The 13,780-nt window shown below is 40.0% G+C and overlaps 1 protein-coding gene across 9 annotated transcripts in view; it reads left to right on the forward strand.

The window, feature by feature from the left end:
* The window catches only part of DGKI (diacylglycerol kinase iota), a 220,161-nt gene that overhangs the window by 91,048 nt on the left and 115,333 nt on the right, over positions 1–13,780 (forward strand). For all 9 annotated transcript variants that reach the window (XM_069807567.1, XM_069807559.1, XM_069807561.1 and 6 more), the window contains 4 exons: positions 1,210–1,305; positions 4,630–4,704; positions 7,129–7,185; positions 8,464–8,529. In XM_069807567.1, the coding sequence (XP_069663668.1) occupies positions 1,210–1,305; positions 4,630–4,704; positions 7,129–7,185; positions 8,464–8,529 (294 nt within the window). The remainder of the gene's footprint in view (positions 1–1,209; positions 1,306–4,629; positions 4,705–7,128; positions 7,186–8,463; positions 8,530–13,780) is intronic.

A 13,780-nucleotide genomic window follows, 5' to 3' on the forward strand; every position in this document is an offset into this window, starting at 1 on the left:
ATGTGGACTTGCATAGGTCTTGGCTGCTGTGGATGCACTTGTGCTGCAGAAGGCAAAGGATTTTGCCACTTCTGCTTCTGTACATTACCGAAGAAATCTGCATGGCAAGAGAAGTTTTCTCATTTCACCACTCTGAAACTGTCAGTGGTATTTTAAATAAATTATTTTAACCAGTGTGGCTATTTCAGAGCATCCTGCTGTCGGACGCCATCTGTTTGGTAAGCGTCATCATTTGTGACTTCTGCAGTGTGGGAACCAAATGTCAGAGACTGTCAAAGCGTTTTCCATCATGCTCTAATTCTGGCTGAACAGAAATCCTGTTTATTCACTTTGCTCAAGTAGTGTACACTAAACTTCTTAGGCTTTTTAGTCGAGTCAGGATAACAGTCAAGTGAAAACTGTAATCTACAACCAGATTTCCTCAGAACAAGAATTTTTATAGAATTAAGGTACAGATTTGGTCAAATGAGGCTGTCAAAACAAAATCAGATGTTACCCTGTTAATCACCACTTATTGTGCTAAGTGGATTTTTTTTTTTGAGAGTATTCTCAGTTGAATGCATTGTTTTTTTCAGGTATAAGATTAAAGTCTGGTCTCTCCTGGCCACTTAATGTTTTGTTGATGGTTTCATAAACATACAGTGTTGATCCAGCCATTTTAAAAAAAGCATTTTTTCTCATCTAAACTATCCTGTCATCCTAAAGCTATAGTCAGTATGTTATTTTGCACTCCTGGGCCCAGCTCTCAAATTTTTGGATGTCTCCAATTGAAAGTTCAGTAGCTGTGTTTTTGTTTCATCTCTCTTGATTTTTCTGTTTTTTTTAAAATTCTATGTACATCTCATGCTTATGAAATCTAGAGTCCCAGTTAAACTGTGCAGCGTGTGGGCAGAACATGGACAAAGTTTCACTAAACTGTACACAGAAATACTATGGTTCTGATTTGGTGACACATCATTCTTTGTATCATCAGCATCCTTTAAGCCGGGGTGGTTATTCAGGGTAATACTGTTATGGCTTTGAGTTGTAGAAAAACAAAACAACATGTGATTGTGTGGTAGTGGTTTTGGGTTTTGGTGAGGGTTTTTTGTTACTGTTTTGTTTTGTTTTGTTTTCTTCTAAATCTCTGGTGCAATTTTTTTTTTTTCTTCTTCTCTATGCTCACGTGGCTGAATTTCACAAACCAGATTAACAATCATCTTTTCTTAGGAAAATGCTGTGAACGGAGAGCATCTGTGGCTGGAGACAAATGTTTCTGGGGATCTCTGCTACCTGGGGGAGGAAAGCTGCCAAGTCAAATTCTCAGTGAGTTATTTTCAGATTTCCTTCCCTCTTTCTGAGGTAACAAGCCTGTCTTCAGACTGATACAGTGCTCAGATGCTTGGGAGCTTGAATCATTTGCTGATGTTGTTGTTGCTTGTGTTCCAGAAGGAATGCAAAAGGGGCAAAGGGCTGCTGGCTAAACACCTTATTCTTTGGGAAAAAAGCCCCAAACAATTTTGAGTGATGCAGATTATTTACACCGTGAGAATGGATGTAAGGAGTAGCTTTATAAACATGGTAAGGGAAAAAAGGTTAGAATATTGAGATATTTCAGAAATGTTCAAAGGAAGTAGCCTATTTTATTTATGTACACAAATATATCACTTGCTGGCATCTCTGAGAGTAGGGTCTAATCAAATTTTTGTGATTTTAATCACTGCAAGGATTTGAACTGCGTGTTCTGAACTGTTGAATGCACTCACCAGCAATGAGTGCACTCATATTCGAGTGTTTGCCTTCTCCTATTCGAGAATATTCGAGGTTTGCTTTCTCCTATTGAAGGTTTTCTGCTGTGTATGGAAATGTTTCATTGGATTGTTCTCTAACCCGTGTGTGTCTCTTCTTTGACTGGGGAGTCACTGTTATACTTCCAGTCTGCTTCACCAACTCTTCACCAAGTATTTCAGTTAAACTGCTTCAGCAGAAGAGAAGAAAAAAAACCCTCCTCTTATCTTGGTATTTAGGGAACCTGGTGAGAGAGTGGGGATCCTGTGTTCAAGTCCTTGCTTTGAATCAATGCTCAAGGGAGCATCCTGGCCTTTGGACTGCAAAGCGTAAGGGGAGTCCCTCCTCTCTGGGGTGTTCGTGGGTACTGCCTGTGACACTTCACGATACCATCTTTCTGATTTTATTAAAAAAAAGTCCTCAGATCATTGGATCCAAATCAAACCATTTTGATTCACTTACCACCCCCAGTTTTTGTGGCACTTTGATCCAAAATACTAGTGCTTTCTGTAGCTCCAATTTAATATCCATTGCCATAACGTGTCAAGCAAATTGGTTACTTTATGGCATATAACGTTAAGGCCAGCGTATGCCTGATTACAAAGAGAACTGAAGCAAAGTCCCAACAGTAACAGACTGCAGATTGTGTGGTAATATTCAAGGGAAGTGTCGTTGTGTGTTTGCCCTGTACTTTTATCAGTCCTGAGGTACTGGGTTTTGGTAAAAGCTGGAGACAGGATTTGTTTGTCTGAGCAGACCTTTGGTCTGACCCAGTATGACTGTTTTTATGTTCTTAATAGAAGCTTGCCTTTCTAAAACTGAGTAAATACTTCTGCATGATTTGGCTCATTAAAAGTAGCAGGGAAATTTAGTAATATGTTGCATAGAATTTGCAAGGCTGTGACTTAGCTTTAGAGGTGTATCTCTCTAGGAGTTGGAAGGACTGTTTGCAGTAGCTGCTGAATTAGACCCACTGACTCATACTTTTTTTCTGGGAAGGTTGGGAGACAACTTAGACGGTGACAAGCTTTTCCAGCTAATAGGCCTGGAGATGTGGAGTCATATTTAGAAAGCAACAGAGTTTAAAGTTGCTCGATTCTTGGTCTTTGATCTGACTGAGATTCTTCTCACTTTTAGGTACTAGCATATTGGTTCCCTTTGGGGAAGGTGATATCTGTGTTTATAACATGTTACAGTGTATGGGGCTTTCATTAGCTTAAGAACTAGAGATGGAAATGAAAATCCAGTTAACTTTAGCTGTGGTTAGTTTAACTTCATCTGTCAAAAGGCTATTGCTTTTCCAGTTTTAATCTTTTGAAGACACTGCATCTTTCTATGCCTGTCCTGGTCTTCCTTTGACTTAGCTCTTTTACATGTACACTATTTAAGATCAAATGTTTTCAGTGGAGAAGTGGTGAGAAATAATTAAGCTGTAGCTGCACAGGCTTTGCATAAAACTTTAGCCTATACAGAACATTTACTCATTATCTCTGGAATATGGCATTGACATTTCATGATAAATCAAAGAAGTTAGAAGTAATGGAAAAGACAGCCTGAATTTTTACTAGCCTCTCACTATAAATGGTAGTAAGTACTTGCAATATCACCAGCATTCAAAAATCATGAGAACAACTTAAAAAGCAAGATATTAAAAAAATAGCTGCTTGTATGGCATTTACCTTTGTTTGCTTTTTGCAGTTTTTCATCTTGGGGACCGATTCTGTTATGTTGTCTCACTCTTCTTGGTAAACACAGAGACTAAAAACATACTTGAGGTTAACAAGTCACAAAATGCATGAAGGCTTAGTCTGTTACACAATGTCATGATTCTTCAGGTGAAACATTAGAACAACACTCCACATACATGTGAACATATACAGTTAGGGTGTATCTAGATAATTATGAGACTCAGTAAAATTATAATAATTATTCTATAATGTGAGCCAAAGCTGTGTTCCCTATTTCTTTGTGAGTTTATTTACAATATGTTGAAAATTTTAAAGAAATAATTAGATATTTAAATGAACATGAATAAATTGAATGTAAAAATCTGCAGCAAATCAGTCTCAACTTACCGTGTGTTTATAAATTTTCTGTCCCTCAAGCATAAGTCTATAAGTTAAAGTTCTATGAAAATTAATTCCTTTTGGTTTATTAAATTGAGTATATGCAAGAAAAAAAAAAAAGTAAATATATTCTCTCTCTCTCCTGGATGCATTCTCTTGCCTTTGATATGCTTTGGCCCAGGGGACTCAATGGAAATTATTTTAAAAACCCTACTGAAATTAATAAAACTAACCAGCATAATTAGGTTGAGAATTTTGTCCCTGCTGTAACATTTCGTAGACATTTAACAGCATTCTGTGAGAAGGTTATCATTCTCTGCTAAATGACCCAAGTACCCAAGTATTTTTCTGCAAGGCAATGGTCAGGCCCATCAAATTAAATATTATATGAAAAGCATGAAATGAGATACTCTTCGGAACTGGTCTGAGTTCTCTGATTTGCATGTATGATTTTTCTCCTCTTTTCACTGGCTCTGCTCATCATCTTTGTAGGCTACTCCCTTTTAGGGTGATGATCTGCACTGTTAATGGCTGCATCTGCTACCTAAAAGGAGCCTTTTACTTCTAGTTCACAAGCTGGAGTACTGTGGCTCTGTCTTTTTCACAAAGTCCAATTCTTAACTGGAAGAGCTTCAGACCTTTTTTTTTTTTTCAATATATGGAACAGTTGAGAGCACCAAGAGAGGAAAAAATATATGTCACATAAGGAGCGAAACATCTCCTGTTTCACAGCTAACTTTTTTCCTCCTGGGTATAGTGCACCTCCATGCACACACATCTCCCTTTCCTCTTGCAGAAATCTGCTCTGCGGAGGAAGTGTGCTGCCTGCAAGATTGTGGTCCACAATGCATGCATGGAGCAGTTGGAGAAGGTAAGACATTGCCATCTTCTGGAGCCTGATGTGGACAACACTCATTTAATTCTTTTACTGAGGTTTCAGTCTGGAAAACACCATATGCCAAATTAGGTTTTCATAGCTGGTATAACAATATATTTGTTAAAAAATTTGACTTAAAATTCCAATTTATTTTTTAAAATAGACAAACCCTGTGAACCATAAAAAAAACCAACCCACCCACCTCCAAAACACAGAATGAATTCACATTTTTTATGTTTATAAAAATAATTTCCCTCTACTTCTAGACTGAAAATTGAAGCTAGAAAATGCAGCATCCTGTCATGCACAAAATTCCTTGAAATTCCTCACCTAAACCCAGCATAATTCATTTTATGACAGCTATATTTATTACAAGCAATGCAGCATAAGATGCTACTATGAACATCTTTCACTGTATTTACTAGACTATACTGTTTTCTCCTCAAAACTTCAAAAATTAAGTTCTAGGTTTTAAAAAGGAAAACATCAAACCTTTCCTTTATAGTACCATTATTTCTGTGAGCATCTGTCCTGCTTCTCAATTCCTTCAAGGAGCCCTCGTCACTGCCAAGCGCCTATAGAATATCTATCACTGACTTCAGTCTTCCTACCAGTGATTTGTCTTTGTTATGCCTAACTGGTCATGTGTTAAAGAAATCTCCCCCCTCCCCCTTTCTCTCTTGGTGGGGTATGTGTAAAGAAATATGAGAGGGAATTTCCCCATCGATTTCATTAGAGCTTCATTTTCACTCCTATATGTTTTGCAATGTTGTTCTTCTTTAAAAAGTTGATGCATAACAGATTTATAGCAGCAACCCTTGGAAAGAGTTTTTTCCTTACCAAGTATTTGGACTTGTGTTGACAAATGTCACAGTGATTGCCATAATACCAAGTTGGAGAGCTACCATTTCTATCCCAATGCTTTTACCCACAGTGAAATTAGTGTTAGCGCACACTTTCAGCACAAAATATTGCCAGTGAATTTTTCATGACTTCCTTCATCAGCAGCAGTGCTGACTCTCCATAGCCCAGAGAGCTGGTGGCATTGCCAGCTGGAGCAAATGAGCACTTAGGTAAAACCCATTCTGTTGAGCTTGTTTATATCATTCTGGAGACCATGAACTTCACCTCTTGGCAGAGGGTTGTTATAAAGTCTGCATCCCTCTTAAGCTCTGTGGAGTTTAAAACTGGCACACAAGTCTTCTACTTGGCCCTCTCTGGCAAGGTGTAAGTTGTAAGTAAAACAACTATAAGCTGGGGGTCTTTTCAGCCTGCCACAACTCAGCAGTGAAACAAAAAATTGCAATTCCAGGTGAAGAGCAATGGAGGAAGACTGATATTGCTATGTCTTTCATTTCTTCTTAAGTAATAAGTATTTTGTTTCCATATTACTTTTTTTTCCATCCCTTGAGCTATTATTTAGATGACCATTATTAAATGAGGGTAGAACTTATTTATATGAGAAGGGGAAGGGTTGTATTTGAATTTGGGGAAACTCTATACTTCTAGCTTCATAACAAAAGCATAGCTGTGCAGTATCCTTAAGTGTTTTATTCTTTGAAGGGTAGTCAGCTTAAGCTTGAATCTGTTTCATTTAGTGCATCCTTACCTCACATATCCTTTGGCCTTTTCCCATGCCTCTCTTCAGTATATTTTTTTTCTTTACATCCCTCCTGCTCTTATTTCTATTGATTTTCTTTCCTCAAAAGATTTGGGTTTTTTTTTTTTTCCTCCTCATAGGACTCCCTTGTTGTTAAATGCTTTTTCTCTTCACCTTCCCCAAAATGTTTTCCATTCATGGAAGCTCCTTTTGTCCTCTTTCTGCCTTTCCCGTCCCATCTGAAGGAGGCAACACCACTGCATGAGGTGGTACAATGCTCCCCAAATGATTTGTGGTTGGGGAGGTGGATAAAAGCAGCCTGATCTAAGCAAAAGGTAGAAATTTAGGGTAATTTGCAGTTCTTCATGTGAATGAAGATTTCTCCGCAGATTTTTTGTTTATGAAGACATAAAGCGGGGATGTGCAAAAAGGTCTTACAGAGTTAGATTTCCAGCTTCTTTTAACTTTTGAGACCTCAGCTTAAGTCCACTTTGGTTGCAAATTATCTTCTTCAGAAAAAAAACCAAACAAATGAAGCAGTTTTCTTCTAGGCAAGGGGGAGACAGTTTAAATAGTTGAACTGAGCAGGCAGCAATAGCTGTAGAGAAGACAAGGGCTCTGTAGGGGTCTAGCAAGGAGAATTATTATGGCATATGAAAAAAGATTTTTCTGGCATCCAGGTAAGTTACTTTGTTCAGCTAGTGAAGCTTATATTTTGATAGATAAAAAATATTTTGGAAGTCTGGCCTAGATCAACATATTGGAATAATTTTTCTCTCAGCTCACTTTCAGTTCTAACAGCTTTATTTTAATGCCAGATTAATTTTCGCTGCAAACCAACTTTCCGAGAAGGAGGTTCCAGATCTCCAAGAGAAGTAAGTAATGGACAAATGATGACTGCTTTTCTTTTGATTTGTGTGCTGATCCACCTGGTGTGGAGCTGCAGCAGTGCTTTTAGGTTCAGAGAAGTCTTAGAATATTGGTTCCCAGTGGGACATGTTCTCCTCCCCAGAATAAATGTAAAATGAATTTTAGCTGAAGCACTCCATTACTTACACTGACAGAAACCACTTCATCTTTGTTGTCTCTTTTCCTATTCATTCAGCTAGTCTGTCTTTTTTTTTTTTTTTTTGTAACACTTTTTTTTTCTTCCTGACCTTGGAACTATTTTTTTATTCCTGATCTTGGAACTATTTTTAAAATTTTTTTCTCTGTTTCCCTCTCCTTCTACTTGCCTCTCCCTTCATTTTTTTTCTAGAAGTATCTCTAGTGTCCTAAGATTATTTCTTTTTTAGTAAAAAAATCCAACATTCAAAAACCTTATGATTTGCCTCTAGCTACTGTATGAATTCAGCTCCTCTGAAGGTGCTGAGTATTTATTGTTTTTATTGACATATATCTGTCTTACCTAGTTAGAAGCCAGTGTTTCAAAACCCATTTCTTAACTTTTATAGCTGCTTTGGTGGCCAGCTTGCTCTTAGCAGAGGTAGCTCAATTCCCTGCCACATCCATGTTCAATGTTGGCTGGCATCACAGCATGGCACAGGCAGACCCCTTCTAGCCCCCTTGCCTGCACAGAAGCAGGGGCAGCAGTCCTGCTCACCCTCCTGTCTCTTGCTCAGCTCTTGCTGCCATCCAGGATGTAAGTAGTCCAAACAGTGAGAAAAGACTGCTTCAATGATGCTCCTTCCTCCCATCCTTCCCTTCTCCTGCATTGACTTGTGATTTCCTTTTTTTTTTTTTTTTTTTAATTAAATTATTATTATAAGGCTATATTTCCAAGCAGAATAGAGTAGGGCCCTGCACTGTGGCTGAACACAGCAGTGTTTGGGCACTTCTCTGCTCTGTATTTAGGTGATGATTATCTCCACATCATGTAATGAACTTTCTTCTTTTTGTAGAAGTGTACCAAGAGAGTAGTTCTGGCTGCATTTCAACATGGATAAAGAACACCATTTCATCCTCATTCCTTCTCCAGTTTTGATTGTGTCTGGGGTTTCCCACTGGGACTACAGCATTTTGCTCCAGAAATGACTGTATTGACTGAAGGGACCTTTCATTTGATGTCTGTAAACCGATTTCACGCAGGTGTTATCATTGAGTGCAAGCTGCCATTGCTTCCTATAACATCTCTTTTTGTCCTGCCTTTGCAGAACTTTGTCCGACATCACTGGGTGCACAGGCGGAGGCAGGAGGGGAAATGTAAGCAGTGTGGAAAGGTAAGATCTCCAGTGCAGCACAAGCACAACACTGGGCACTTATGAATTCAGAGTAGCTAGTAGGTCCTTCTAGTCTCTGAAATTTTTCTATCCTAAACACTTGGCCTCTCTTAAGGGCTGATGACAAGCCTGATATGTTGAGTAGTAGCAGCCCTGATTCCCATGTGGGAAGAGAAAAGGCAGCTACATCTGGAGGAATGAGCACATCACGTGTCCTGGGACATTGCGCTGCACTGGCTGCTGAAAATGAGGAAGAAGGCTGTGGCTCCTTGAGCTTCTTTCTTCGTTAAGCTAACCCTGTGGCAATATGGCGTTCTTGTGGTGCTGTCCTCTGTGCCAAAATTGTGATGGCCTATTTTTTCAGGCTTCTGAATAAAGAAAGGCTGTTGCTTTCTTTCTGCCCTGGCAGACTCTAAGATTTGTGAGACTGTTTCACATTTCCTCTGCTGCATAGATTGTAAAAGTTTATTTCTAAAAAGCTATAAAAAGGGGTAAGAATTACCTTAGCTACTGAAGACCTTTCTTCTGAAATATTATGAGCCCCTGAAATCTGTTGAGAGATATTTAAAAATTAAATTGACTCAGGGGTTGATTTTCCTTTCTCTAGCACTATATTATGCTTTCTGACTCCCTCTTAACATCATCTAGTAAGAAAGACTGTGTCTTGTCTCCATGGCATAGCACTTAAGTCAGAGGAAAATCAGATTTGTTTCTGGATACTGATGTAGATCACCAGCTGCAACAAAGCATGCAATAAAAATGTGATGCCCTTTTATAGCAAGTAACATGCGAACAGTGCAGCAAGGCACTTTGCATACAGCATTCTTGTGGTATGACTTTGCAGTGATATTGCCTTCCTTCTCTGCCATTTTGGTCTGTAGCTCCCCTAGAGGCGTTAGGAGATGATTTTGCAATGGAGTACTTACTGCCTATCATATCAAACCCTGTGCTGTGTACGTTCACGTGGGCAACATCACCAGTCCATCCTAAAATTCCTATCAGCCCTGATGGATATGGAGAAGTTCAGAAAAAAATCACAGTTTTCCCCTTAAATGAGAAATACTCAGTTAAGACTAACATGGGTGTGTTGTAGTAGAGTTCCTTTGTAGTTTCTTTGTCGAGAAAAGAAAGGATTAGGGAAAATGACAAGAAAAAAAACCCCATTATATTTATTAGCCAAGCAGTCTCCTATTACAGCAAAATACTTGTCTGCCTTGTGCTCTGCTGTTACATTTCTTATACCTCTGAGTGAGACCTGTCTTTTATGTTCTCTTGTCATGCAAGAAAAAGGGAACTATCATTGAAATGGAATGGCAGTAAATTTAAAGCATTAAAAGAAAGTATTATTCATGGAATATCTGATGATTCTGGTAGATGTCATTGTTGTGTAATGTTAGTCCTATCCCATGGCTGGAACTGGATGGTTAAGTATTTTAATGATCATTAGTAACAGTACCAGTATAGAAAGTATTTAGGGTATACCATCTCATGCTTCAAATCATAAGCCAGTGGAAAAGAATTAATGTTCCCCAACATCCTTAGCATGGCTTTGTGGCTTTATATTTTGTGTGCTTTCTGTCCCGTGGCTGACACTTCCTGACAGCTGGAGAACAGAGGCGTCTATGTCAGCGTTCTACCTTAGATCTGAAGTGCAGTTTGGAATGCATTTTCCTGATTGTCATAACTTACCGTGGTTCACACATGGGACAGTCTTGCAGCAAATGAACTGAATTCCATTTAGATTAAACTTAACTGAAAGTTAACTTTGCAGCTACTAATGGGCATTCAGTCCACACAACCACACTACAGCTAAAGTAAAATTCTGAAAACCCTTGTGTATAGTGTCCTCAGTATCAACAGAGCCTGTGCTACCACTGTTACACGTTACTTGCTAGCTCAGATACAGCTTATACACTCTCATCTAAGCTTCAGTTTTCTTCTCTTCCTCCCAGGGGTGATTTCACTGATGAACTGCAAAAATAGTATATGCAGAAATCAGTCCTAGGGAAGGGAGCCTGGAAAGCCTTGTTCAAAATCTTACTGAGTGCAGTGGAGTGAAACAATCTATTTCTGTCTACTAGCTGTGATGGTTCCCCCTTTTTTGGAACTGGAGACTATAACAGAAGGATGGCCATATCTCTCAAGACAAAGTACCAGTGTTCAATAGTGGCTTATTTTGGAAAAGTATAAGATGGGGCAGGTGTTTAGTGATGCATCCCCAAAACAGTCTTCTGGCCTCTAAGAATTTGTCTCAGGAATTTCCAGGAATGGTGCCTTTATATTTAACAGCCTATGATAACTTTCTCTCCTGTAGTCTTGTCTAGTTGATCCTTCAGTTCCTGTAAAGTTGTAGTGTTTACAACATTCTTTAGCAAGCAATTCCCAAACTTAACTACATGCTATGAGAAGAACTACATTTTGGTTGTTTCAAACCTGTCACTTATTAGTTTTTTCTAATGCTCCATAGCTCTTGTGTTGGAAGAGATGGTAAATAAATGCTCCCAAACCACATCCTCTACACCATTCATGATGTTTAAGAACTCATTTCTTTCTCTTGCAGGTGGAAAGAAAGATAGTTTTATAGCTTTTAGCTGTTATTAGCTGTTTGTTACCTGGGATCATCAGAGAAATCAGATTTTTTTTTTTTTCCTTAATACAAAGTAACGTTCAGACCATGTGACCTGGCAAGTAGTTAATGACTGTCTGCAGTAATAGAAGCTTAAGGATGAATGCAAAGTGATCCTTTCTTCATATACTTCCAGTTACCAGTGGCTTAGGGATTTTCTGAGACTGAGAATGCATCTTAGACCATCATGCTAAGCAGCCACTTTACTTCTTTTTACTTTCTGTGGTGTCCAAAGCAGTGTGTCCACTACACGTATGCAGTGTGCAGCTACAGTGTCTATCTCTTTCTGTTACTGGTCCCTTTACAGGCCTGTGGGTTGATGTAGAGCTGTATGTTTTCCCTGCACATAATGGTAGGATTGAAATTCCCAGTACTTGAAAGGCGATTTTAGTTCTTTGTTATTTTGGCAGAGATCACCATCCAAGTGCTTCTGTTGCTGTCTGTATTTGAGTTGTAATAATACCTGGCTCTCCTACAGTAATGTTGCATTGGAATAGCTCTGAGAACATTAAAAAGGGAATAAATATCATAGGAAAATACATGCAAAAAAATTATTAGTAGCTCTAACACTGATGTGAAAATACTCTTTAATGATAAATACATGTGAGAATATAACCAAAACACATTGGAGCTAGTAATCCCTATGTGCTCTGTTTGTGTGCGTGGGTGTCTATATTAACATGGACTTTCATCCACATTATTTAGATAGATTGTAATCACCAACACAAGCTGGGAATTCAGGTGCTCTTTTCCTCCAAATATATTTTCCCTGCAATGCACATCTGCTTATTTCCAGAGGAGCAGCTAGCAGCATGAGATTTCATGTGTTGTACAGGAATTGGGTGCCAGTGAATCAGAGCTAATCAGGTACTGTTAGGCTGATATTCTTACAAAGGTGAAATTAATTTTCTATCCCAAAATTTCTAAATTTGTGCAGAAGACCTCCTTGCATGACCCAGGAACAAGATAACTGAATTTTAGTTTTCCTTCTCACTGAGACAAGGCAGAAGAGGTGATTTCTGGTAGAATATGGGATACTCCAGTGTTTCAAACCAATAGAATCATAGAATGGTTTGGGTTGGAAGGGCCTTTAAAGATCATCTAGTTCCAACCCCCCTGCCATGGGCAGGGACACCTTCCACTAGACCAGGTTGCTCAAAGCCTCATCTAACCTGGCCTGGAACACTTCCAGGGAGGGAGCATCCACAACTTCTGTTCCAGTGTCTCACCACCCTCACAGTGAAGAACTTCTTCCTTATATCTAATCTAAATCTACCCTCTTTCAGTTTAAAACTGTTACCCCTCATCCTATCACTACACTCCCTGTTAAAGAGTCCCTCCCCATCTTTCCTGTAGGCCCCCTTTAAGTAGTGGAAGGGGTGCTATAAGGTCTCCCTGGACACTTATCTTCTCCAGGCTAAAAAACCTCAACTCTCTTAGCCTATCCTCCTTTCAGCCTATCAGCCCCCTGATCATCTTTGCGGCCCTCCTCTGGACCTGCTCAAGCAGGTCCATGTCCTTCTTATGTTGGGGGGCCCAGAGCTGAACGCAGTACTGCAGGTGGGGGTCTCACAAAGCAGAGTAGAGGGAGAGAATCACCTCCCTCAACCTCTAGCCACACTTCTTTTGATGCAGCCCAGGGTACGGTTGGCTTTCTGGGCCACAAATGCACATTGCTGGCTCATATTCAGTTTTTCATCCACTAATACCCCCAAGTCCTTCTCCACAGGGCTGCTCTCAATCCACTCATTGCCCAGCCTGTATTTGTGCTTGGGATTGCCCCGACCCATGTCCAGGACCTTGCACTTGGCCTTGTTGAACTTCATGATGTTCACATGAGCCCACCTCTCAAGCCTGTCAAGGTCCCTCTGGATGGTATCCCTTCCCTCCAGCATGTTAACCACACCACGCAGCTTGGTGTCGTTGGCAAACTTGCTGAGGGTGCACTCAATCCCACTGTCTGTGTCACTGACAAAGATGTTAAACAGTGCCGGTCCCAATATTGACCCCTGAGGAACGCCACTCATCTCTGCTTTCCACTTGGACATCGAGCCATTGACCACAAATCTGTCAAATCCATGTCTCTCCAATTTAGAGAAACGGATGTCGTGTGGGACAGTGTCAAATGCTTTGCACAAGTCCAGGTAGATGACGTCTGTTGCTCTTCCCTTATCCACCAACACTGTAACCCCATCATAGGAGGCCACCAAATTTGTCAGGCACGATTTGCCCTCACTGAAGCCATGTTGGCTGTCACCAATCACCTCCTTGTTTTCCGTGTGCCATAGCACAGTTTCCAGGAGGATCTGCTTCATTGTCTTGCCGGGCACAAAGGTGAGACAGACTCCCTGTAGCTCCCCGGGTTTTCCTTTTTACCTTGCTTAAAAATGGGGGTTATGTTTCCCCTTTTCCATTCAGTGGGAACTTCCCCGGACTGCCACGACTTCTCAAATACGATGGACAGTGCCTTAGCCACTTCATCTGCCAGTTCCCTCGGGACCCATGGATACATCTCATCAGGACCCATGGACTTGTGCACCTTCAGGTTCCTTAGATGGTTTCGAACTTGATCTTTTCCTACGGTGGGCAGTTCTTCATTCTCCCAGTCCCTGCCTTTGCCTTCTG

This window comes from Haliaeetus albicilla, chromosome 19 (assembly GCF_947461875.1).
Source record: "Haliaeetus albicilla chromosome 19, bHalAlb1.1, whole genome shotgun sequence".
NCBI classification, from domain to species: domain Eukaryota; kingdom Metazoa; phylum Chordata; class Aves; order Accipitriformes; family Accipitridae; genus Haliaeetus; species Haliaeetus albicilla.